At 36.4% G+C, this 27,404-nt stretch overlaps 1 protein-coding gene across 3 annotated transcripts in view; it reads right to left on the bottom strand.

Annotated features, from left to right (window-relative positions):
* LARS2 (leucyl-tRNA synthetase 2, mitochondrial) overlaps positions 1-27,404 on the bottom strand; it is an 88,630-nt gene that overhangs the window by 36,270 nt on the left and 24,956 nt on the right. For all 3 annotated transcript variants that reach the window (XM_056336124.1, XM_056336125.1, XM_056336126.1), the window contains 7 exons: positions 26,814-26,903; positions 22,526-22,669; positions 10,712-10,819; positions 9,054-9,213; positions 5,761-5,865; positions 2,882-2,997; positions 1,535-1,818 (listed from right to left, as the gene is read on the bottom strand). In XM_056336124.1, the coding sequence (XP_056192099.1) occupies positions 1,535-1,818; positions 2,882-2,997; positions 5,761-5,865; positions 9,054-9,213; positions 10,712-10,819; positions 22,526-22,669; positions 26,814-26,903 (1,007 nt within the window). The remainder of the gene's footprint in view (positions 1-1,534; positions 1,819-2,881; positions 2,998-5,760; positions 5,866-9,053; positions 9,214-10,711; positions 10,820-22,525; positions 22,670-26,813; positions 26,904-27,404) is intronic.

The raw sequence follows: 27,404 nt of genomic DNA, 5'->3' as shown, positions 1-27,404 counted from the left end.
AGGCATATGAATGAGCAATACTGAAGACAGCTGTCAAGCAGGTGAGCATTAAGAAACAAATAAAGGTGAGAATTAAAAAAAAAGTCAATTTCAGCAAACTACCATGTTTTAGGCTAAGAAACTAGTCCTGTACACCTTTATTTCTGACTAAATAAATGTCCTTGATTAAGGATTTGAAGTAGGGCAGTTACAATAACTATCCAGAAAGAATTGTTATACATCAAAAGTACATTGTTGCCTGGTAAACAACAATATCAGTTTCGAATAGAAGTTCAGAGGAAGCCAAGGGTGCACGCAGTGACTTTCAGTCACATCATGAAAATTTGCCCATTGAAATTTGGGATTGTAGACCATGGCATTTCTGGGGATTTTACTAAACCTGTGGATCTTGTTTAGGAAGGCTTCCCTGTAAGAGTCACACTTTAAAATACACTACTATATGTAATTTAAATAGGAGTATCTGAGAAGAAATTTTGTATGCAGAAACATGGAAGTAAATATGTGTTTTACATAAAATATATTATCAACAAAGGTCAAAAGACATGTTCCTGGAGAACCACAAAACTACTCTGTGTAAGCTATCTAATTAGAGATTAAAACCATGCTGATTTTCTACCCTTCAAATGTTAAAATAAAGTTAGATGTTATGAAACTGCTGCATTACCAATGACAGCCGTAACACCATTTATATGTCTGGTTCCCCTGCCTGGCAACCTGGTAACGTACTGCTCATTCGCTCAATCTGTTAGCACCTGCATTGCATTGCAGTGCTGATGAAAAACTTCTCTGGGACACCTCATGTTCTACCAGTTCGTTCTGTAAAACCTGCATGCAAACTCCAGCATACAGAGTATCTAAGCATCCTTCAAAATCAGACAACTGATTTTCACGACATATCTCTCTCTGCTCAATTTGGGCTGGTTTATTTCTTAAACAGCTGGACTAGAAACAACAAAGATTACTGCAATGACAAGATGCATATACTTACTATCTCCTTCAATCTGAATTACATGCTGTCATCTGTAATGTACAGTGAATGTCATTCTTCATGATAACAAATTACATAGCTGAGGAAATATTTTATTGTTGGACTATTGCTAAGAAAATGAACATAATGGTAGTTTCCTTAGCAAAAAGGTGTAATTCAATAATCATTATAAACTTTATATGAACTCTGCTGGGGAAAGATAATGAAAGTTATTGTAGAAAATGAAGTAAGAAGTACGGCTAAGAAATGGGGGGCAGGGAGAAAATAATTCTGTTTTCCCTTTTTTCTTTCCTCCAACTTAGAAACAGTGAGGTTTGCTTCAGCTTGTTTATGAAGAAATAGCAGTAGGTGTCTGTGTTGCAAAAAAGAAGTTTTGAAGAGGATATAAGAAAAAACCAAACCCCCGTGCTGGGTCAGACTAAGCATCATTCTGGAGCAGTATCCTGTCTCAGAGTGTCAGTTTTCAACACTGACAGTAAGAGCACAAGAAACAAGCAGGTACAAAGCGGTCTCTCCCATTCTGCAGTAAATGCAGCATTGGCTTACCTTGGACAGGGACAGTTCAGCCACTCTGGAGCTGTTTCTAAAGGTGAGGCTCCCTTTCCTGTGAAGGTGGTTACACTGGGCAACACCACAGGTAAGTCCTCATAAGGTACGGGGACAGTGCCACATGTCTGGCAGTGAATGACAGGAATAGGTGTTCCCCAGTATCGCTGTCGAGATATTAACCAGTCTCTTAATTTGTCACTTGTTAGGTCTCCACCTACTCTTTTATTTTTGGCCTGCTGGGTAATAGCTTTTAAAGCCTCCTGCCGAGTCATGCCTGTGATCTGATTAAAAAAAAAAAAAAAAAGAGCAGCAGCAGGAAAAGAAAGAAAAATTTATATTTGCTGTTAGTGAAAATGCAAGAACATTCACATACCAGCTACTCAATTAAAGCCTCTTGCTCAAAGGAAAATGTTCTTGATTGTCTTGTAGACTCCTTCAGCCTTTATTGGCAGATATTTGCACTTACTGCTAATATTTTAATCAACTGCTGTTCACTGAAACTTCCAGAATATGACCAAAATGAGGAAGAGACTGAGGAAATGCAAATGGTAAAACCAGCTTTTCTCCTGTGTTCATTTTAGGTTTTTCTATTGTTACTTTCACATACCATAAGGATGGTGAGGCACTGGCACAGGTTGCCCAGAGCAGCTGTGGATGCCCCATCCTGGCAGTGTTCAAGGCCAGGCTGGATGGGGCTTTGAGCAACCTGGGCTAGTGGAAGGTGTCTCTGCCCATGGCACAGGGGTTGGAACTAGATGAACTTTAACATCTCTTCCAACCCAAACCTTTCTATGGTTCTACGATTCTATACATCTTAACCATTTAGGCCCTACCCGTCATGTAACAGAACAAGAGCTTTGTGTACGCTATTAAATGCATTTTTTCAAAAGCTAGAACACCACATATATCTTATTTAAAGATAACATTTCTATGTCCTGTTAGGTGGGTATGTTACCATAAAGGCTTACACCACACTTCAATGACTATGTGGAAGAAGGACTGATGTGTTAATATTTAGCTTAAAAATCTACTGAGATTATGAAATAAGAATCAACTTTTAACATGGATTTAACTATTCAGTTTCCATTATAAAACTCAGACCAATATTGTATCTTCCTCTCAAGGACCAAAGAAAAAAAAAGTAATTTTATTGCTAGAGAAGAGCCAACAGATTTCAGCATTAAATTATTCCTAGAAATCTGGTAGCATAAGCCTGGCTTGATTTTTTTTTTTTTAATATGGAAAATCCCTTTAATCATACGAAGTATTTGTCACTCTTGAGAAAACAGATTTAGTTTGCATTGTTATTATAAGTTGGAAATAACTCCATACTTGTACACTCACCTCTGCAGAATTAATGACTTTCTCCAAACCATTTGGCAATGTCTCAATGACTTCAGTGAAAGAAATGCCCAAATTCTTAGCTACTGCAGCATCTTCTGCACTAGTACTAGGAATTCCTAGGAGGGGAGAAAAAAAAAACCCCAACAGTTCTGGGATTGACTAACAAGGGTATCAATTGTCAGTTTGAGGATAAAACATTTTATTTCTATGACACTCTCATTATAATGACTTAGGTTTCCCCAAAGGAGTTTAAAAATCTAAGAACAATAAAAATCTTTTCATGTTCTTTAAGCAGCAAAATTTAAGCAGCAATAATTACAAACACATTTTCTCAGTTTCTCTGTAATCCAAATATTCATCAATGTCTTACCTCAGAAAAGGCTGAAAATTTGATGGTTCCGAAACAGCCTAAAAATAAAGCTACAAAATTTGGATAATAATATTTTCAATACAGTTATATTTTCTAAATGTAATATATTTACATAATACAAATTTTAATGCTATCTGCAAATAGGAGAAACAAATACTAATCAAGCAGCCGAAATAATCCTCTTGTTTCAATATTAAGTTTAATCTCTTTCTAATTTCACAGTTTATTAAAATGTACCACAACACAACAGTCTCTAACATTACTATCCCTTTAACTTCTTATGAAAAATATGCTTTGTTTATAAACTCAGGAAAAAAAATCTAATAACATCAATTCTCTATTCATAATTATAACTACTGAAAGCACTTCCTACTGCTGTTCCAATCAGCTATAGAAGTCACAGTACTTGAGGCCCCTGGTGCTATCTTTCCCATTACATCTTATTATTTGCAACAGTTGTCCGTCTTCGTTCTACTTTGGAGGACTACCTTTCAGGGTGAGTTAAGAAATTTCTTAACTTTATTATCACATGTATTCTGAAATAACACTGAGATACTAACAGATTTATTATTCCCACAGACAGATACATCTTTCTGCATATTTTTTTTCCTTTCAGTGATAATTTATTTAATATTTTGAACCATCTTGCACAATTGCTGTCATCTTTAAAAGCCAAAGAAATTTATTCTGACAAGCCAATGACAACATTAAGTTGATGAAAATTACAGACAAAATCTCTTAAAATACTGCTGAGCACATTAGAATTATTAACATACAAATGACTTAATTCAAAAGCAGTTTAATGATCATCTTTGTCCAGACAATGAAATGCCTGCTATACATTAGCTCTGCCAGTATATGGAAGTTTGGTAGCAGATAACTAAAGAAAACCAAGCAAAACTCTCCTGTGAAAAATAACCCTTTAACTAGCAAAATACGGAATCACTATTTTATCTTTCCAGCAGATGTACGCTCTTGTCATTTCAAGGCCCTATTATAGAATAATATATGTATCTTAATTTGTCAAAGAGCCCTGCAGCCTGCAACAGGTGGCTTCACAATATGCTCTACACACGGAAAAAAGTGGGTCCCGCTTTTTGGTCTTCCTTCTTTGGAAAAGATGATACTATTAATGTACATTTGCAAAGCTCAACAGCTGGCATCCAGAACTCCCTGGGAAAAACTGGGCTGTTTCCAACAGACATAAGGCCAAGGTACATGCCAGTGAACAAGCTGGAAGTTTTTAATGAAAAATAAGATTAGGTATCTCAAATTATTTGGCTTCTTGTACACAAGGAAAGGTTCTGGTTCTTAAAAACAGATTCATCTCTAAAATATAAGACGCAGGCATGTTATAAGTAAGGTATACAGCCAAGTGGGTAACTTCCACCAGCCTTGTGAGGGTCACCCAAGATGTCTTTGTACCATCAGCTGGTTTTATTCATCCCAGTTGTTGTGCAGGAGCAGCTGGTATTGGCAGTGGTACAGAGAAGAAGGTAGCAGCTTCAGGGCAGGAAAGATGTGTCAACAACCAGGAGGCAACAAAAGGGAGTTAAGGGATAAGGAAGGGAGTGGAAAGGGGGAGGAAGAGATAACTGTTTCCTATTAGGACTGGCACAGAACACTGCGTGCTCAGTGCAGCTGAGATGAGACCATAGCAAAACACAGGAGTAAACAAAAAGCTCGGAGGGTGCAGATTAAAATGGACACCATTTTTAAAAGTTAGTACAATTTCCAGTTTTACTTAGAAGGACAGTCACATCATACTTAGCTACCCAAGCAGAGGGGCTAGGCTCCCTGTGCCAGAAAGGAGCAAGACGGGCTGCTTCACAGCACAACTCTGAAAGACACCCCAGGTGATTCAGAGCATCCTCTAGCAACGCCCTTCCCCATCCATTTATGGATCCTCAGTCCTAAATTAGGTGCCTTAAATTGTGGGAACACTTCCTTTAGAGATGAAGGATCCAAGGTAAATGTCCAAGGCTACCTGAACAGAATTGTTACCTATTCTGAATTATTTCACTGACCTCAATGCAAATATTGCCACATAAAAGTCAAGCTTGGAAGTTTTGTACATTTACTGTCTGAAACATTTCTCTGGAAGGATACATATAATCTATGTAAACACATGACACAAAAAAAGCCGTAAGTCTGGGTAGCTGGGCACAATATTTATGTCAAACAATTGTACAGTTCTGTTAAGGATGGTGAGAGACAGCCAAATACACATGCACTGTAGGTAATCAACCTTCTTAAGATATGCAGATCCTCAAATTTAGCCCATTAGACTAATTTTATAATATTTCCATTAAAATTTATCAGCCTGTAAATCTCTTACCCCAGACAGATTCTACATAGCTACTTCTCCCTTCCTTCACTAATGAAGAACAGAGTTCCAAAGTCTAGAAGAAAGCCACTGTGTTCAAAGATTTACTGCAACAGTATATCTCATCGCTCCAACACAGCAACTGAGAACTATTATTCCACTTACGCATTAAAAGTCACATACCTATTTTAGTATCAAGAAAATTCTCAAAATTGGTTTTTGCTGAGATGACTACAGGAATCTCCTGACTGGTCAGCAAATTCACAGCTGTCACTGAAGTCAGTGAGTCTGAAAACAGGTGTTAACGATCATGGTAAGTAAAATATGACTGAAGATATGCTAAGAACATTAATTACTATTAGAACTCAGTTTATCTTAAGCACACATGAAATTAAAATTTTGTTTAAAAAAGAAAGACAATGAAAAGCCTAATCACATTTCTAAAAAGCTCAGACATATCAAAATCTTCATTAAGTCAGACTGATAAATTTTCATGATTCTTATAACAAACACCTGAATAAAAACAGAGTAAAATTTGGATTATAATAAAAAAATTGAGTACTTGACCAAATGCAAGCCTGCTGCAAAGTTGTATGAATTTGCTCTAGTAAGCCCTGAATTATATACTAGTGTACACTATTACAAAATTATGCAAAAAAAAAATAATAATCCAGCTATTCAGAAGAAACTGAAGGGGAGCACACTTCCTATACTTTTGATTTGCTTGCTTACAGAAGAACTACAAAGCATGAGAAATATTGACCAGTGTTGAAACAAACGAAACTAAAAATCCTTATTGATTTCCAAACAGACTATTCACATTCATATTAGAGATGAGGAATCCAATGTCCACAGGGAAGGGGAGAGAGAAGGAGAGAGAATCAAGGGTGAGAACTGTGATAAACTGAAATTGATTGACAATGTGTAGCTTGGGTGGCTCAGCAACAAGAAAATCAAATCTGAATACTCCCAGCTTTGAGGATTCAAACCCCAGATCTCATTCTGGACTGGTTTCTAACTTTTTCAGTGCCTTTAAGTTGATGATAATTAAAATAATTAAAATAGCTAAGAGCTTCCCTTCTCCTATCTTCATAGCTAAGTCTTAGGTTTGTATTGCAGGTCCACTGTCTGTGGAAAGTCTTAGGTTTGTATTGCAACACAAAATCTGCTTGAAATAAAGTAAGAGCATTTTAGAGAACAGGGCTACTGTATCTCATCACTCTTCTTAACACAAATTATATATTTATTTATTTCTGATTATTACTTTTTCAAATTTCAGGTGTCTGAGATATCCATATTCTAGAAAAAATTCCTCCCATTCAAGCCACTGTACATAGGTTTCCTCATGTTTTAAAAAAAAGTACAAAAGCAATCATTTCGCTTTTTAAAAGCAACTAACCAAAAAGCCTCATGAACAGGAAGCTGAGTGGGTAGGACAGTCTGCTTTTAAAAATAACTTCTCTCTTTCACCCAGCAATAATTTTGATTTTATGCTGGAACCCAAAATAGTAACTCCAGTTTATGAAGACATTCTTTCTTGAGCTCACTGGCTCAACATCATTATTATGATAGCCATAAAGAGATGGTATTACAGTTACAAATGCAAAAGAATGTATGCATAGCATTATAATGAGATAACGAACAACATAAGGGTCATATCTTTATCTCAGACACCTCATGCTGTCAAAACTAGAATACTTACCAGACACTAAATGAACATAAATTTATCTAGGCTACAAAACTGAATGCTTCAAAACTGGTTGCTCGTCTCTATTTAAATAACAATAGCCTAAAATACAGAGCTGTACTCCAAGAGTAAAGGTATCAGAACTGTAAGATACCTCGCCATAAAAGTTGGCTTTTTTCTTTCCTATAAACCATGAAAATATATCCTCCTCATTAGTTAAATGAGAACACAGTGAAGAAAGGGAGTTACAAGTCTATCTCCATTGAAAACAATTACAATTAATTAAATTAAAATTTTAATATTACTGGTGGATTATTTAAGAAATCTTGGTTAATGTATGGCCTATTCAAGACCATTCAAAATTTCTTTTTATTCAAATGCCATTGTTGGCTCTTCATATGTACCATGGGTGAAATGTGAATCTGAAAGTCCATGTAGAAATTCTTCTCATTTACATTCTCTTCTTTGGAAAATACCAGTTTGTTCCTCTGAAATGCTCAAGGAATAGTAAGAAATACCAGCCAAGTTCAACAAAAGAATGCATATAAGTATATTTACAAATAGCAGGAGTACACAACAATAGCAGAGTTACAATTCTCGAATTGTGCCTCTTTCTCAATGACTTATGGCTGTTATTATTCTGAATGAGAGTTTAATTTAGCTCAACCAAAATGTCAAGTTTACTGTTAAAAACCACAAAAATAGCCTTTCCAGGTATTTCTATGTAAAAACAATTAAAAAAAAAATACTGTTATCCTTATTATAAACAAATTTTGCACTTCTGTGGTTTGGCTTAAAGCACCAGATCCAACAAAGATACAGGCAGGTACATGGATGTGCACTTCTGTGGTTAGTGCTTTGATTTGGCCGAACTATAAGAACTATACACATTCAGGCTCCATTTTTTTCTGCTAGCAAGAAAACTTTTTTAAGGTTATAGAAATGAAGCCCTCAAAAATAAAGCAGGTTCTGTGCAAACACCAGAATTTCCCACAAGATTCCTGCTTCATTGCTGCTGATATCAGATGTTACATAGACAATGAAACCTCAGCTTTACCAGTGAGGAAAAAACCAAACACTGAACACCAGCCTGAAGTGGGAAAAAAATAATATTCTGTATACATTGTATTTGGTCTTGTAATTTTCAGATTTTTCAACAACAGAAAAATAGTAGACCAGGCAGAACTGGTGGTAGAAGCCTTCAAGAAACCAGTTAACACCAACTGAAGAATTTCCATTTGTCTGTATTCTCTGTACAAGTTATGACAGAGTATAGGGATACCTTGAATTTACTCCACTAAAGTAAGGATCTGCACAGCAGAGTATTATTTTGCTATCTATCAATGATCCGCTTTACTATCTATTAGCGATCTATTGCCCTCTTTATGTTCCCTATGACAGGAACAGATCATGGTTGGTGCAAGAGCTGGTACTGCTGTCCTTGTGCTAACAACAAATTACTGTAGAGCCATAAGATTTTCCAATGGGCTGACATAGTCAGAGTTGGACTATTCATTTCTGGTACACAAGGAAACAATCTCTTCCATTGCTTTTATATACTATGAAGTGTTACAGGCACTATAAAAGGAAGAATTCTAACATAGCTGCTTTCACCACATCTAAAGCCAGGACAGGCTGATGTGATACTGTTTGACATATACCAAGAATCAAAAGACCTGTCCCCTCTCAACAGGAACAGCTCCTGCTCAGCTTGACACATATTCTCTGAATATCATTCTCTAAAATTGTTACTATTCTACAATAAAATGCAGTATCGGAAAAATACCACCTTTCCCTGGGATGAATTCCCTCTGAAAGACTTCCTTAAGGCTGCTATTCCCATGTAGCAGTCTGTGAGCTGGTAAGATATATAAATGGGAGGCTCCATAAATGGCTTCAGGTGTATAGGTGTAAGCTGCTAGCTTCTCTCCTGTTACTTTACCATTAACCTGAAACAAAGCAGAAAAAATCCCATTGGAAGTGCAGCAGTTTTAGACTCCTGTTGCTTTTTATGCAACTAACAAACCTACATCACCCTGTAGAAGTGTGCAGTTGTCAATACCAAGCCAGATGCATTCCCACTATAGGGAGTTTCCAGAATGAAACCTCAACAAAATTTACTTTTAAGACCTTGAGAAAGTTGCTTTATAGTCTTGCTTCAGTTTATCCAAATACATCTATTAAAAATAAATTATAAAATCATGTAATATTACACTGTGCTACTGAGCTAGATTCAATCCTTGGTTAAGTAACCTGAAATCCTTCTATTCACTTTTACTATGCATGCCTTGTTTTCAAGAAACAGACGTGATGTTACCTCTGAGATCGAAAGAATTTAAGATCATGTCAGCTATGAGGCATTCTACCACAATTCTCTGATGAAGTCAATACTGCAACTTATGCATAGGAATAAAATATTAAAGGTGGCACAACATTAAAACAACTGGACATAAAATAGTAATAGAGGATTGCTTAAGAATTACCACCTGGCACTATCAGCAGGCTTTGTATTTTAGATCAATTAACTGTGGAGCACACCGGGGTCTTAGAAGGAGATTTTTCTACAAGAGGTATTGACATACATTTTCAGAAACTGATAAAAACAACTTAAACACAAAAATGCACCTTCAAGCAGTGTGCAATTTAGAGGCATTAAGAAAGTTTAAGCTTCAATTGGAAGTTCCAAAAAATTCAATCTTTTAAAATAAGAAGCCATTTTAAAATGTTAGACCAGAGTAGATGAGCACAATAAAGCTTTGAGGCACAAGGGCTGAAATTCCATCAGGGTCTCTGAAAATCTCTTCTGCCACTATTGTATTTGAGAAGCCTTTTGAATCTCTTGAGAAAAATGGGAAAATCTGAAGTCCTTCTGTAGATAACCATAATTTTCTTAAGGTTTCTTTTCCCTTCCTCTCCTTTATTTCTGGAATTCTCTACAGGTCCATCACTACCTAAATGTGTGTTTTTCATTATTTTAATTATTATATGTAGTAAATTAAATAATGGACAAATATAAATAAAGTCGCTTGCCTGAGGTCAGCTAGGGTCTGACAGAGAAGGTGCTGTGCAGAGAGGAGTGAAAGCCCAGCTAGATCCCAGCTGACTTGTGCAGTACCACTTGATACTGCTCTTGGCACTGCTCCCCTAAATGTCCTGGCTTTCAGGAATGCTTATTAGCTGGCATGTATTTTGGCATAAATACACACAGCCAATTTGCATCCAATGTTGCACTTGAACACCAAACCCTTTCCTAAGGAGGATACCGGAGAGCATCTCTTCAGCCCACAAGTAGCTTCTTCAGGAATCTGCGTTGGTCTGGGCATGAATATATAATAATCTCTTTTAGCAGGTTTCAGGATTTTTAGATCTGAAAATCCATTCCCATTACACATTTCAGGCATTGCTGTTAGCCCAACCAAGAGAGAAGCATTGAAATTTCTGACTTACCTTTAGCAAGAAGTCAAGAGAGCATCCAGTGCAGTCACCTATCCAATTTGCTTGCATTTCTTTTATACCATACCACTCGGGGAGATCGGACAAAGCATCAAACATAGCCTGATGCAGCAAAAGAAAGAATCAGGACATTCAGCTTTGTGAGCATACAAATTAAGACTATGGGTTTAATTATAACTAACAGCAAAATTATAAGGTTTTGGTAAAAACACAGGAAGAGGTTTTTATTCTGCTGCTGCCTCAGATTCACCTCTCCAAGACCAGAATTAACAGAGCACAAGCCAGAGGTATGCTGTCTCCAACAGAGACCCTGTTGTTACTAAGAGACCTTCCTTTTGAATGAACTAAACCTTAAACACAGAACAAAACCCTTAAATGAAAACAAACACAGAAAATATTCCCAATGGATGTAACTTGTGAAAAGTGTATCTTTTCTAATGTCCTAATGAGCTGAACAAGGCTACAGATACATATGAGATGTGTTTGCAGGTATGAAGCCTACATTTGGATTAGTTGTTCTAGACAATAGCCTGGAGATGGCAGTCAGACAAAAGACATTTACATGTCCTAAAATTTTCAGGCTCTGACTTAAAATGACAAAATACAGTTTCCAGCTGCCTATCATTTTTTTGTATTTCATGTTGATATTTTACCAAGCACAACAGGCTGTAAAATTGAGTGGGATATTTAGGTGATACCATCCTGTAAAAAAGCCAACAATCTAAATCATAATAATAAGGATACATACTAAATTCAAAATATACATAATAATATAAAACTAACATAATTGTTATAAGCAACCAACAGCAAACTGGTGAAGGATCTGGAGAAAAAGTCCTATAAGGAGCAGCTGAAGGGACTTGGGTTGTTTAGCCTGGAGAAAAGGAGGCTCGGGGGGGCCTTACTGCTCTCTGCAACCACCTGAAGGGAGGTTGTAGCGAGGTAAGTGTTGGTCTCTTCTCCCAATTAGCAAGCAATAGGACAAGGGGAAACAGCCTCAAGTTGTGCCAGGGGAGGTTTAGATTGGATATTAGGAAAAATTTCTTCACCAAAAGGGTTGTCAAGCACTGGAACAGGCTGCCCAGGGAGGTGCTTGAGTCACCATCCCTGGAGGTATTTGAAAGACCTGCAGATGTGGTGCTTAGGGACATGGTTTAGTGGTGGACTTGGCAGTGCTGGATTAACAGTTGGACTCAATGATCTTAAGGGTCTTTTCCAAACCTAAATGATTCTATGATTCCATGATTCTGTATCATGCAGCAGAGAAGAAATTGTTGGCTCCTTCATTAGTCATAATGTCCAACAGCCAACCTGCAACTTCTATGTACATTTATATTCAGCAAGAGATATATCCATATATTTATGTGCTTTCTGATGTGTGGCTTGGAAGCATAACAGTCTATCCCAAGTCAACTAATACCTGCCTAAATAATTTGAATAATATGTTTTTAATAAACAAAATCAATAAAAAAGTAAAGGAGATGTGCAAAGGGATGCATAACTCAAAGCTCATGTCATTTTTCACATTTTTGTTACAAATACTCCGTGACTGTCCAAAATCTTTACTTTGGCAGAAGTACAGCCAGAGGTATGAGTCACTTGGACAGATGGTGGATGTGCTGAACAATTACAGCTAAAATGTAAGAATAAGGCAACACACTGAATAATTTTTCCTTCAGCAAAGTCAAGTGTGCAAGCTCTTTCTTATCTCATCGATTGTTAACAGCTTGCTAGGATGGACAGTAGCTACTATGTGCTGCTCAAATTAAACAGTGGGTTAGTTAGATAATTAGTGAATATACAAGTCATTATTTTTCAACTGTTGTGCTTTAACTACATTCTTAAATATTTTCAAACTGAGATGCATAAAAGACACTAATTACTTTTTGGTTACTGCTCTGTTGTATATCTATCATTCAAAATACAACAAAGGGCATGGCCTTCATAAATCATAGTATCACACCACCACTTGGGATTATTATTAAATTCATTTTCTGATGATTTATAAATAAAAGAATGGTAAGGTTTTGGAAGGTTTTTAATCATACTGTAACTTTTATCAGTTTTAGCTCACAATTGCAAGTATATTATATCACAGAGAATTCCAAACTCTCATCATTCTCATTAATTTTAGTGTTCCAGAGTCTACTGAGCTTTATCTGCCATGAATGATCCATGTATATATAAACCTACCGAAGAATAACGAATCACTGGAGATATAAACAGATATAGAGATATATACATAATAATTGGATACATTCTTTGTAAGAATTTTATGTATTTTAAAAAGAATGAAATTGTGCCAATACCCACAGAACTGGCTGGACACATTAGCATATTTTAATAAATTCTACTGCTTGGATATCCATCCTAATCTACATTAAGTTTTGCTGGCAGAAGCAGCTAAATGTGCAATTGGTCTACTGAAACTGTACAGTCTGTAATTGCTTGACAGCAAAACTTTCTAGATGTTATTTCACTGCAAGATTAATTACATCAAGAGCCTTAATACCAGTGTGATAATGATTTTAACTGTTGCTAGTTGGCCTTATTAGAAGCTATAGGCCACAGTTTGAGTTAGCCCAGTTTTCTTGATAATGCAATTGCTTCATGCAGCTGAACAGGAGAAGCCAACTCAGCTTCACCTGAATGAAGATAACAAAACTTCTTCTGCATGGTGACATAGCCTAGCAGCTTGCAAACACACCCCCTTTGCATCTTAATAGGCACATGAACAGTAGTATAATATGATTTTAAAAAAACCAAACCAAAAAAACCTTAAAAAAATTTCAATATGGAATTATGATTCTCTGACCTTTGTACTCAACACTACTTCAGTTTCTTGAATTTCAGGAATTCAAGGCTACCAATAGCAAGCGGAGTAGAAAATGAACAAGATGTAAAACAAACATTTTACATAGTGTTGCAGAGGCATAAAATACACAGTATGTATACTGCTAGCATGTTAATTATTGTTTCTGGATGGTAAATTAACCTAGGATACTCACTAACAGGAAAGTGGCAAAACATTAATTCCTACATGCATAAATAAATTTGTACATTCCAAATTCATTCGTGCAAATTAGGTTTTTAAAAATTGCTTAAAGAAAATCCTTTCAAATTTTTTTCATTTTCAAATCCAATTGCACTATAACCTGCAAAAACATAGATCTATAAATATATGTTAAAACTGTTATTAATTTTTTAAAATGATCACACACAGCATGTTTGGGTATACAAAACTTGAATTGAACCTGACCCACACTAGCATAGAAAATCCTGATTATTATAAGCCGGTGTTTTGAAAGTTAAATATTAACTCCCTGAATTTTGCTTCCATGTTCCTTTTAAAAATCACTGCCATGTTTGGTAAAATATCTTCTGAATCATTAAAGCAGTCCCATGATTTCTGCTCCAATTATTATTTTACAATTACTGATACGATTCCTTAGACAAAAATCCTAACCCTCAAAGGCATGTACATAACTCCTAGGCATCTGTTCCACAGGTTTGTTAACTAGGTAACACAGAAAAGGCAATCAAGAAGTTTCTCAGCAAACAGGCAAATTAAAAAAAGCAAATCCTTGGATTCTGCAAGGGACAAAGAACAGCAGCAGCATTATAATCCATTAAGCAGAGAGTGATGAGCTTATGAAATAAACTCTATTTTCAAGTTTCTGATGATGACTTAAGAGTGAGAAACTTGGAAACATTAGGTAGTAGAGTCTTTCTACTTTCATTTTTCATGGCTCCAGAAGAGACAAGAAAACTTCAAATGCAAATGTCTAATTACAGGAGAAATTACTCCCATCTTAATTAAACACAAGTCAAGGTAAAGCATAAATACATTTTGGCAGTCTTCCAGATCTAAAGATAGATGGACTCAGGAAAATGATAAAGAAATCAAAGCTATGTTCAGGAACGAGAATAACTTCAAGGCTCTTACACTTTTAGGAAAGTTTGACTCAAGTGCTGGAGAAGCTGAAAATTCAGGATAAACTAATGTTTCACAGAACCGCTTTACTCTTTCAGAACACCTACAAAATTCCGGCACTGCTAGAGGATGAAAGTCAACCAGCTCAGATGATCAGAGAGTCACAAAATCGAGATGAGTTTGCTGAAAATTCATCACAAACAACGTTGACCAAGTCTGAAACTAGCAGTAAAGCATTTGAAAGTGGAAAACTAGTCTCACACCCCGAGATGTTTAGTCTGTTGAAGATTCATAGAGAAACAGAACTTCAGTTTAATAATCTTCGGACAACAAAGGTCCATAAAATCAAAAAATGGAAGTGCTTTATAATTTCCCAAGAGTATCTTGACTCCAAAAGTCCCCCTGCTTGTAGTTCAAAGAGGGAGGATTCTGCTGAGCACCTGAAAAATTCAGTCTCTGATTTTGGGAACTAAAATTTTTAGCATGATCAATGACTGCCACTAATTTCATATTAGTAAGCATATTTCAACTCCTCCATGATAGTAAATGAAATAAAGTGAAAAATCTAAAAATAAGCTATTAAAGCCAAAAGTTTACTCTTTTTTTCAGTGAAGGCTTTTTAATGAAGTTTGACAAATCTGCAATGTAACAAGAAGACTAAAACAGAAAGGACAGCAAAACGTTTCCTTTCAAAAGCATTCATTAGCAAAATAAAATTGTCTTCTAAGTTAAAATAAAATTGAAAAGCTTTGCTTCTGAGGAAGAGCCAAAGAAATATTTAAGATCTCTTTGGATTAAAATGAAATTCTTCACTTTAATTGATCAAGCTCCCAAAAGAGTAACCAAATATAAACTAAAGATTAAATGAAATCATTTAATACAACTTAATATATTAACTAAAGTATAGGAAAATAAAGTTAGGCTGCCCACTGTTTTATTCTGCACTCTACTGCAGAGTTCCAGCTGTGATTATGCAGTAGAGCTTCTGCTGGTATTTAATCTTTTCTTGTTTTGTTGGGGTTTTCCTACCTTCAGTAGTTTCTGCCTGTACTATAGTAGGTCATTCCTGACTCTTCTTTCCCATGTGTGAAGCATACTGAAAACATACATTAAAAAGGAGCAGTAACACTGTGTATACTTCAAATTCTCTCTGGTAAATGTCTGAACTGTCAGCAGTTTTCCCCTTTCCTTGCCCTATAATTTATGGTCAACGAACACCTCTGTTTTGATTTTGTAGAACTGAGGCAAAGAAATGATTCCTCAAAAGCAAAAGTAAAGCCAATGTTCTTCTGCAGTTTTGCCCTCCAAAGCTGTTCTCACTGTAGCAATAACCAAAAAGAAGATACTCCCTTTGCAATACAATTAAGCATATCTTTGGGATAAATATGTAATCGAATCCATAAATATAAAAGCTCTTTAAAACATTTGTTACCATTTTTAGTAGTACCAAGCATTCACTGTTTTGATCAATCTTATACCAACAGGAACTTAAATTTATATTGCTGTAGCGCTAAATGAGATGCTGCATTTTAACTAAGGGGAAAAGATCAGCCTGGTCTGGATGTTCACAAACAATCCTGTCTTGCCAAGCTAACAAAACAGGCGTCATTTTTTTATTAATGAAGTGCTAAGCAAGCTGTGGAGACAGTGCTCTTGGTCCCTGTCCAGGAATGAGCTCTCAGCCTGACTCAAGAGGAAGAGTTTAGAAGTGAGGTTTATCAGGCCCGTTCTGTTGGAAGAAGACAACTACGAGCTAGACCCTAAGTGTAGGAAGTGAAAAAATCACACATAAAGCATGAAGAACTAAAGAGCCAGCATTTCAATTCTCCCTCAATGATGAGGCGTTACCTCACACTATGAAATCCAAAGTACCGTCAAGACTCTCAGCGTTCTAAAATGCAGCACTTCAGTTTCATTCTCTTTCATTATCGTTCTGCTTAATACCTCAGAAATAAAGTAGAAAATAAAAAATCAAGCAAAGCACAATTATGTTAAATAATTCCAAATCTATTCAAACCAGACAAAAGAGCTGTCAGATGCAGCACAAACCCAGAGAAAACCTGGAGATGAACTGGTAGATCGCTTGTTTTCCCTTCACAGAGTCAGCACCATGCTAAACATCTAAGTTCCTGCACTCCATGGAATGTGAGAAGGATTTGTCCCTAAATGCCTGTACACACACACACATCCCTGGCCCCAACTAAGAGAGAGTACTACTTATCTGTATGGCATCTGCAAATTAGAGTGGCAGAATTCTGTAGGCTCTGTCACATTTCCCAGTATTTAAATTAAACATACATACAATATCTTATTGCTGTGCAGAAAAGGGTGATGATTTAAAGCAAAACCTGAAGTTTCAAAAGTTGCTTCTATTTTATTTTGTTAAAAAAATAGATTATTCTCCAGTTATTTAATTGATTTTTGAAAAGTAAAATATGAAAAAGTATCAAGTAAAATTCATTTAGGAAGAATGGGGACTATGCAAAGATTAACCTTAAGGATTCTGATTTGAAGATTCAGTTGACTGCATAAAAAAGCGTAACAGGAATTTACAGATATACACAGAAAATACTAACATATACAGATAAATTTTTCCAATGAATCTGCCTACAGATTTAGCTGAGTAACCATAGCAACTAAATGTTTTAGCTTAAATATCTTAAATGCACAGATAACAATTTGAATAATAATGCCATCAGTTAAGGCATTAGACTTTGATCCAAGAAATCTGTCAAAAGAAAAATTACAACTAAAATGTTCTTTAAAAATCCATAAAAGCTGCTAGACCATTTTATATGTACTCCACAGTTTAAAAAATGGGTCACAATTACTTTATTACTTTACATAATCAAATGCTTTCTGCTAAGTGTTTAATGTACTGTCAGTATTTTTTCACTTTGAAAAAAAATTCATTGCCAACGGTAAATTGCCATATGAGCCAACACTGCTTTGTTTACTTGCATTTTTATTTCAAGAAAGGACTACAAGCTGGTGCACCAACAATAAAGAAATCAAAACAAATCCACAGAAGATGATTCCTCTGGACACAAGAGAATTTAAAGAATAGCATGTGTAGGAATGAAACACTGACTCCTGTAACACATGAGATGCCGTCGCAGCCTGTTACTGATCACATAACTCCTTGCTGCTATTTGACTAGTAATTTAAGCATTGCAGATGAAGATTACCCTTACTGGTATTTATTTTCATTAAGGTTATGAGATACAGGAGAAAACATAAAATGATAAATGGATGAAAGAGACGAACACAGATGACTAGAAAGATCATCAATACGCAGTATAAATAGGCTGAATAGTTACTACAAAATAATTTGTGGGTGCTCCAAGTAGAAACTAAGTTGTATACATATATATTCAGCCACTATTGCTAGCTGGTAATTTGCATGAAGAATTAAGGGATAGCAGATTCGTTAAATGTACTTTAAATAGAACCTTGTCTATGAAACATGGTTATGAAACAAAGATTTACATTTTCCTCAAAGCCACACAGAAAAGGAGTTACTTACTAGAAAGAAAGCTTTTATTCAATACCTTCCCACTATATCATCTTAAAGAAAACTCCGGGATAACTTCTGGAAGTCATAGGGCACAGATCTGCAGAGAGCCTTGTTGCAGAAAAAGGACAAGGTGGAATTTTCTGGCATTTGGTCTTGAATTTCTGTAAACTTTTCAGAAGTAGTAACAGTCTCCATTGAAGGTGACCAAATCAATGGTGCAACCCATGGTGATGCAACCAAAAGGTGACCAGAATCAAATGGCTTTCCCCATGAGATACCAAAAGCAGACTAAAGCCTCACTGGAAAAAGATGAGTGGGAGAAGTAAAACACACTTAAAGAATACTAACCCTCTAAGTCTAGAAGTAGCCCAAGTGGGAAAAAAATACAAATCTTCCCCAAAAAATGCATGGATTAAATTATTATCAGATAGCTTCTTAGTGCCTCCCATTTTTTTAATTTCAAAATGAAAAGCAGTGAAACTTCAGTGGATAACAGAAATCTAGCCACAGAACTCACTGAATGCCTGATCCACTTAGTGCTCTACCTTTTCCCAAACTTAGTAAGAACACCTTGCACAAGGAAGGAATGTATCTGCTCTGTGTCCATGAACTTGTCCAAGCTATGAGACATAGGAAATAGAGGGCCAGGTGTACTCTTACATGAATTCTGGCAGTACGGCTCAAAGACCTAAAAGCTACTGACAGAAAACATAGATCTTTGGATCAGAATGGTTTTGACCATGCTAATGTGGCACCATCTTGCCTTAACCTTCTGGACACGTTCAAAAGAAGCAGAACTGGACATAGGACGTTCAACAGGCAATTGACTCAGATATGGAGAATGAAGACCTCAGGGCCAGACAAGTTCTGGAAAGGTGAACCTCTATTTCTATTGGGTTTTTAATGCAAAAAATGTTGACCAAAAAAAAGCTGATTTAAAATCCCCAGTTCCATTAAAGATAATTTTTATAATGTCCTCTCAGATTTCCCATTTACAGGAGTCTGGCATATGGAGTACCATACACAACCTTCACCAACTAAGCCCAGCTTGAATAAAAATGCTCTCTTCTATTGTAGCGTCTTGAGCCTTCAGGTGCCTGAGAATGATTACAGAGATAGTACTATACACATATTCATGGTGAGCCCCAAACAACTGAAGAAAAAGAAAAGCAAGATCCATAAAGAACATAATTGTTGTACTTGTTTATCATTAGAAGCACAAATATCTGAAGTCTCTGAATGGCAAAGAGTTTCAAGAAAAGGAAGTTGTACTGGTAGTGGCTTGGGTCCTTGACGTAAGCTAGAAAAATATCTTTATGGAAGTGAGTGTCTTCAAGATCAAGAGATACGAAATTATTCCCTCTGCTAAAGTGAAGGAATTGTCACCACTGTTATCATCCTAAAATTATATTAGTGATTAAAAATCTTTAGCTTTTTAAAATTAAAGAGATGTGTCTATCCTCCACAGTTACTAGGACTAGCTCTGCAAAATCTGGACCCTCCACTCCAAGATATAAGCCTCTGTAAAAAAATAAAGGTAAATAAACATCTTCCTCTCAATAAAGCCTGGCCTCCTGGCCAGGGATTTTGTAAAGAAATGAGGAAGAAGGCTTGAAGAATAGGCAAGGAAGAGTGACTGCTGTAAGCATGGTGTTCAACACTATGCTATTTAGGATGATAGGGATTCAGATCATCTGTCAACAACCTGAACGCAAAGAAAAAGTATACAAAAGAAACAGATTTAGAAAGGGATTCATGTCTTACTACTCTTTGAAAAGTACTGGGATGACAACTGTAAGGAATGAAGAAATGTGTGCAAAGTTGAGTTTTGAGGATAATTAGTTAAGATATTCAGCAAGAGGAGCCAAAATACTTTGGCTTCTGTCAAGACCTTCCTGGTTACGTCAGTGTGGGCACAGAGTCTCTAAGAGACTGAAGTACTTGGACAATCTTCAGTCGTGGCTTGCAGCTCATAGGCCACTCAGAGCTGTATGGCCAAACCAGTCCTCTTCAGAAAGTAAAGATACAACCTGCTATGTTATCTAGCTTCTTGCAACTTGAAAGAAATAGATAAATACCGAAAAGGGAATTTATTTATCTTAATCTTCCAAAGCATGAAATCCATCTCATATCAGATATTGGACTTAGAATAGCAGAGCCTGGTTATTCTTATTTGCTTATTCTTATTTGAAGGTTTTGGGGAGGGGTGGGGGAGGTAGTAGTTCTTTTCCCCTTCTACAACCAAATGTTTAAAGCCCTTGCCAAAAGAAGCAGAGTGAGACTGTTCAAAATGTGCCAGAACCACAGCAACAAAAATGGGAGTCAGTGCAGTGGAGGGTGGGTAAAAAGGAAAATCCAAACCACCTGCTGATACTTGGTAGCATCTGTCACTGTACAAGAAGTGACAGCACATGAAGGCAATGCTTGCCAAAGCACTTGAGGTGGGAGCAACATGGCATCATTCATCAACCTGGTTGTATCTGCTAGCATAGACCCTACAGAATATCAATCATGCACAGAACAAAATTTTGGGAAACCTTTACAGAGATCTGTGGAGTACTCAACTGTCCTCTGCAGTAATGCTTAAAGGTTTTGTTGAGTTCCTCCCCAAAATGAAATGCAGAAGCAGCGCTCATTCATGATGCCACTAAGATGTTCAAGAACAAGAGGCTGTTTGCACTTTTTCCGTTTGTGTAGTTAGGGGATATGGTAGTCTCCTGAGGTGACATCTTTGGGGGGAAGATGAGAGGGGTGTTGTAGAGGCACAAGTTCCTTCCTGTCATCAGCTAACCTGCTTACTGCAGAACGACACGTGGGAGACGTGATCATCCCAAGAGCTGATGCTTTTCCTGTAACAACATTACTTAGGTCAGAGGCTAAAGACAAAAGGTAAATCCTCCTCCCTAAAGCAGGGTGGATATTGAGCAAGAGGTAATAATCCTGTAAGCCAAAGGTATTTTCAAGGTTACCGAAGAGCTCCTCAGTCTTACATTTTGGTCTTTATGAGCAAAAATTTAAGGCTGATTCACCTCTCTTAGAGGGAGATAAGAAAGCAGTGATTTGGTGCAAGCATGGATACAGCCCAGAAATGCCAGTCGTTATTTCCTACAACCTTTGTAGAGACAACAGACAAAAGATGTATCAGTAAAGGTAGAAACTTCAGTGTAGCTCCAGCCTCAAACTGGGGGAAACAGTGAGTTGGGGCAGACCCTGAAACATCACAAAGGTGATTGTGAGATCTAGCGACTTGAGCACCAAGAAAAAGCTCTGAACATTGTGATCATTTTGTGATTGTGTAGACATGCTCCATTTTTCCTTCAGCTATAGCAAATGTTCCCTCTTTACTGCCAGAACTGGCAGAACAATCAGAAAACATGCATCTCAAGCACTCTCTTTGAGTATGAGGAATCAAAGCATCAGGCAGGATATCTAAAGTTTTTCTCTTTATTATGAACAGACCTAGAGTGAGACCTGGATTTCTTCTCCCTGGATGATGGTGGAACTTTGGTCCCTTGAAAGAATCTCTCTGAGGCTCAGGAAAAGGGTCAAAGATGAACTGTTACTATTTTCTTGGGAATAACTTTCTCAATATTTACTTGAAGTCTCAATACACAGAACACTTGGACGGAATAAGAACTTCACCCAGACACAACAGGAAGTCAATACTTTAATCTCAGAAAGCATAAAGCCAAAAGTTTTGCTGAAGAATTCCTAGGTGTGGAAGCTATATTGTCCCATCACAATCAAAATTTGAGCTCATAACACAAAAGGATATTTGAGTAACTTGAAAATATTTTTTTTTTTTTTACATTACAGATAATGGAGCAGAGTATGAAGTAACCTAAAATAGAAGGTCCAGATGAATCTTCAAAAAAGAGCACTTAATCACAAAGAACTATAGTTCAGACATGTGGAAATGAATGCTAGGTGACAGGCTGTCCCCCACTGCTTATACCATGCCCATCAGTCCAACAGGCTGACTAGGTGAACAAATTTCTAGTTCAAAAGATTGCACAGCTGTACACTTAAAACACAGAAAAGCACTTGATGGTAAATATGGGGTGACAACGTGTGAATGCAGAATTCATTCATTCACTTCTAATTTATGCTTTTTGATTTCTCCAAAACTAATCTCACACCAATTACTTAGAATTCTTTAAAAATGCCAACAGAAAAACTTCAGGGATATTTTTTATATACACACATACACAGGGATAGATCACATATATTATTATATAATTATACATCACACAAACATGCATATATAAAAGACCACATTCAGCTTGATGAGTATTTCTGGATGAAAACTTGTCTCGTTTAAGTGCTACCACAATTTCAAAAAACTGTATTCTCATACCTTTGCATAAGCAGTTGTTTTGATAAACCACTGTGTGAGGTATTTCTGTTCCACTTTTGCTCCTGAACGCCATGAGCAACCATTGTCATCCACCTGCTCATTAGCTAGAACAGTCTGATCCACTGGATCCCAATTAACCAAGGCCTAAAAACAGTTGCAGGAAGAAAAAATATTTTCAGCAGCTATGTCAAAACCAGAATCTTACTTTTTAAACACCAAAAGAATTATCCAGAAACGTTTCTTGGATCCCTGAGTTTTCCACATTTTTATAACATTCATTTAGGTTAGCAACAGGGGCTCAACTGAATATGTTTTGAATAGTCATCTTCTCAGAACTCAAAAAACCCAAGAATGTAGTTGGCAGCATTTGCCTTGATTGATCATGTTAGGAGGATAGGCTGACACTTGAATATTAAATAGGTAAGTGTTCCAATTGACTATACTGCAGAATACATAGTCTGATGCTTAAAAACTGTTCACCACTAATCCAAAAGTGTTGAGTCTGACTGTGGGGCATGAACCATCGAGGACCTCCAACTTGAGAGAACTGAACCACAAAGAAGTATTATAGTGGTCAACAGTATTTCATGTGAAAGATTTGATATTTTCTGCACATAACTTCTGTCAATGTGAATTACTTTTGGAATCATCTTTCCTTACCAAAACAAATACATTAAAGAAAATTAAAGTGAAATAAATGTTTGTGTTCAACTTTACAAACCTTGTTTTTTGAGAGCTAACTGAAATACCAGGCATAACATACTGATGGGGAAGAGCAAAAATCAAACTCACCCCCTGACAGCGTTAACAATTTTGCTATCGTTTATCATAAAGGATCTAAAATTACAAAAGAATCCTAACTGTCTTTCCAGAAGTGGTATTCAATGCTTGACATTAACTTGAAAAAATGAACAGGAAGAAAAAGAAAAATACAAATAATGAAAGCGATTAAGAAGAGTAAACCATTATTCCAAGTGTTATTTAGTATTTGAGCTAAATCAAAGCTAAATCAGCCTGACTGAAAAAAAAGTAGCTTCAGCTCCATAGCATTCTAATACATTACACATGATTTGAAAATTTCAAATGCATTCTTTGGGTATGAGGAGAACTTTAGTATCCCAATCTAAAAACCAGTCACTGCCCTCATATTATTCACTTGACATTTTATCTATCACGGATCACCTTCTGAAATGCACTAGTTTCCAATCAACTGATATTGCTTAATTTTAAATATGTTGTGTGTTCTTAGAAATAGTAAATATCACAACCATTTTACAAATCTTACAGTGAGAACAGCACAAAGACAGATGCATGGATCTTCTTCCTTAGGAATATTGTTGCTGATTTTGTTATCAGTGTTGGTGTATGTGTGTGCGTGCACAAAATCTGATTACTTATATTGATTTATACAAAATTTATTATAATGAAATGAATGAAAGTCATTCTTTGATAAGAACAAACACCATCAAATGAAGCTTGAGTGAATTTGGTATGTCACTGGAATTTATACTTTTTACACTCTGCCTACATTTCATCTGTTACCTACCAACAACAACAGACTGATTTTTATAAAAGGCTTCTGAAAATTCATTGGGAAATTAAAAGCAATCAATATATTCCACTATTACAGATCTGTTTTCTAGACTTTCAGAAAACACAACTTCTTCAGTAATGACAGAACACACTATGAAGTCAGTTCTAAATTAATTTTAATTTACAACATTCTGAAAAAAATCCCACAGCACTACAAAGTTAAAATAACATCTAATGAGACGTAAATCAGATAATATTAAGTAGTAATAAAATGCCAGTTGCATAAAGCAGTATTAGCATATGCTTGTATTAAACTGGCTATGACTCAAAGTTGAGAAAAAAAACCCTGTTGCTATTTACATGACATTGGATCAACTTTATGATGGAAATTTTAAAAGCTAACTGAAATTATTTATGTAATTATTTAGGATTATATGTTCTCATGAGTCATGACAGGAAGATTTATCTAAATAAATCATGCAAAACAAAATAAATATGCATTTAAGAAATCTGTAGCTGAAAGGTCTTGTACATGAATTTTTAAAGTTGCGTTTTGCTCCTTCCATCTCTCATAGCTTTTTGATGAATATCCAGAACCTGGATATTAAATTAAATCCTTCGTTCCTACTTGTACCTCACACAGGCAATTTCTTGACAATGACAGCCTCTGAAACTACGGCCCCAGGAAGCCACTAAATGTCATCTACAAAAAGAGAGCACAGTACAAAAGCATATAGAGTGCACCAGTTATTTGGATCTTACTACGCCAATGTAGACCATATGCTTTTAAGATAGGATTCATCTTGTCTAAATTCAGGTATCTGTAACATAAGTATCTATCTCCAGGTTTGGTGTCTATGGCTTGACTACAGACTGCAGATATCTAATCAAAATAATGGAATCTAGGCACCTATAAATCTCAAGCTCAGTAAGACACCCAGGCCAGGTCAATGACCTCTACAGTATATTGACTAGATCAGTGCTGCAGGAAGAAGAGAGGGGATTTTGCTAAGGTGAATAAAGATGCCCTCTAAGGATGCAGCAGCACCCAGACAAATACTGTTAATTCTCAATAACTGCAGCTCCCAGACAAACTGAGTCTGTGTCTCGCTACCAGGGTAATTTCTGGCCAGACACACATGCTGCTGGAACAGAACGTTAACTAGGCTAATGCTCTGCATGTATTATTCTTATTGCCACAGTGAGGATATGAATTATCTCCTTGTACCCAAAATGAAATTGTAATACAGGAGACATCAAGCTGTGCAAAAGCACTACCTAACATATATTGCAGATACACTGACAACATGGGATAAACGCATGCTTGAAGTATATATGACTGTTTGAAGAGACCCAGGGTTATGGGATACCTCTGCCATCTGCTCCCTGTCAAAAAGCAACCAGTTCATATGCACCAGAGATTATATCTCCTACAGGTTGACAGATGCTGATTTAAGTCCTTAAACGGATCCTTGACTTGTAAGAGGGAAGTAGATCCAACCACTGGTACCCAAACACCACCAGGATCCCACAGTTCTTGGAGCCTGTGTGCAAAATTTGTTTTGTGTATCATCATGGCTTCTAACAAAGCAGCAAGCCTTCTGCTTTCAGATTCACCTGGGATCAATTGTCAAGCAAACAAATTGACAGATAAAGTAAGTTTGTTATGGCAAAGCTAGAGTTTGATTTTTTTTATTACAAACACAAGAAATAATTACAGGAGAAAAAATGGGAAAAAACCCACAAATCCAGCATGTTAGGACACATCAAATACCGAATCTTTTTGCTGGCTGTCATTTAAAATCTCTGAATACACCTTGCATGAAAACAGAAGTTGCTCAGTAACACCCTGCCATTCCAAATGCTACCTTTCACCATCAACTCCTTTCTCTGGGTTCAAAGAATAGTTAGAGTACATCCCTAATTATATCCTATGGAGTTTCCTGGTTTCTGTAGAATACAAATGAAATGTCAAAGCATATTTAAGAAATCTTAGTTTCCATTCTAAGTGAGAAACATTCACTAAATTGCAGCTTTGTTTAGGTGCAGCTGTTCAGGTATTTTGGAACTGAGTTGCGTTGGGTATTCAGAGAGTTCTTTAGAAGCTCATTTAATATCTTTGTTTCGCCTCCTGCTTAAGAAGTTAACCGAACCCTTCCCTTCTCAGATAGCCTGATACATGTTACTTACAAAATATTCCAAGGTCAGTAATTTCTTAAGGTACTGTTAACTGATAAACAGCTGTGATAGTCTTATAGCACCTAATACTTCTGTAATATTGTACAGATCACAAATAGGGTCCAGGAACTGGACAGTTATGCACATAATCTCCAATTATCCTATCAGTTCTGACACAGCATCAGAGTAATGTTATACAGTTAAATAATCTCACTGCTGAAGAGACTCCTAATGATCACATTACCTTGTATGTTTTCATGAGAGGGAAATCAAGATCTAGAAAATGCTATATTAAAGCTCTGAAATAAACTAATAGCAGCTATATTCTGGTCCTGCGCATCAATGTAAATCACTGACAAACATTTCTAATGTGACTTGCTACAATACCCATTCATGTTAGTTAGTTACATATAAAATTTAGTTACATATAAAATTCCTTCTATTTTGCACTGATTTAAAACTAATAGAGCACAATCCACTTAATGAATGTGAAAGGACAATCCAGAAATGTGCCACTGGCGTCAGTGACTTGAATTAGTGCACCTGCCAAGTATCCAAGGTCAAAGTTTGTACGTACCTCTTTTTGATACACTATCCCAGCTTCAAAAAGCTTAAGAAAGAAATATTGTGTCCATTTGTAGTACTCTGGTAAGCAAGTGGTTATTTCCTGTAGAAATTAAATAAAAATTCCTGAAACTATACTTAGTATTTTATTACAGCATTTTAACTTAAACAATTAACTCAGGAGTGTGTAATACATGCCACAGAGAAAATATACATGTTTATGTATTTATGTACAAAACCTACTTGTGTAATGTTTATAATGAGTGATATTCACCTGTACATGAAACCAGAGAACATAGGCTTTGTGTGGGTTTGATGCACAAAGAAAAGTTCCCTATAAACATGGAATATAAATCCCCTGTAAGATCAATGCTGACAGATGTAAGAATGGAAAATGAATAGAAAAATGACCACAGCTGCCTGAGCAGGGAAAAAGCAAAACTCAGAAAAAGTAGAATATCAAAGAAGTTGTATTAGCCAGGTTGCCTATCCCACTGTTGCTCAGCAATGAAAAGTGAGAGCAGAGCCTGTTGGCTGTTCAGAGGCAGCTGGGAGCTGGCTGCAGAGAAGCAAGCAGACCAGAGGAGCTCACAGCTGCAGCAGC

This window comes from Falco biarmicus, chromosome 4 (assembly GCF_023638135.1).
Source record: "Falco biarmicus isolate bFalBia1 chromosome 4, bFalBia1.pri, whole genome shotgun sequence".
NCBI lineage: Eukaryota > Metazoa > Chordata > Aves > Falconiformes > Falconidae > Falco > Falco biarmicus.
Note: the sequence above shows the minus strand (reverse complement) of the source record. Positions and strands in the feature narration are given on the sequence as shown.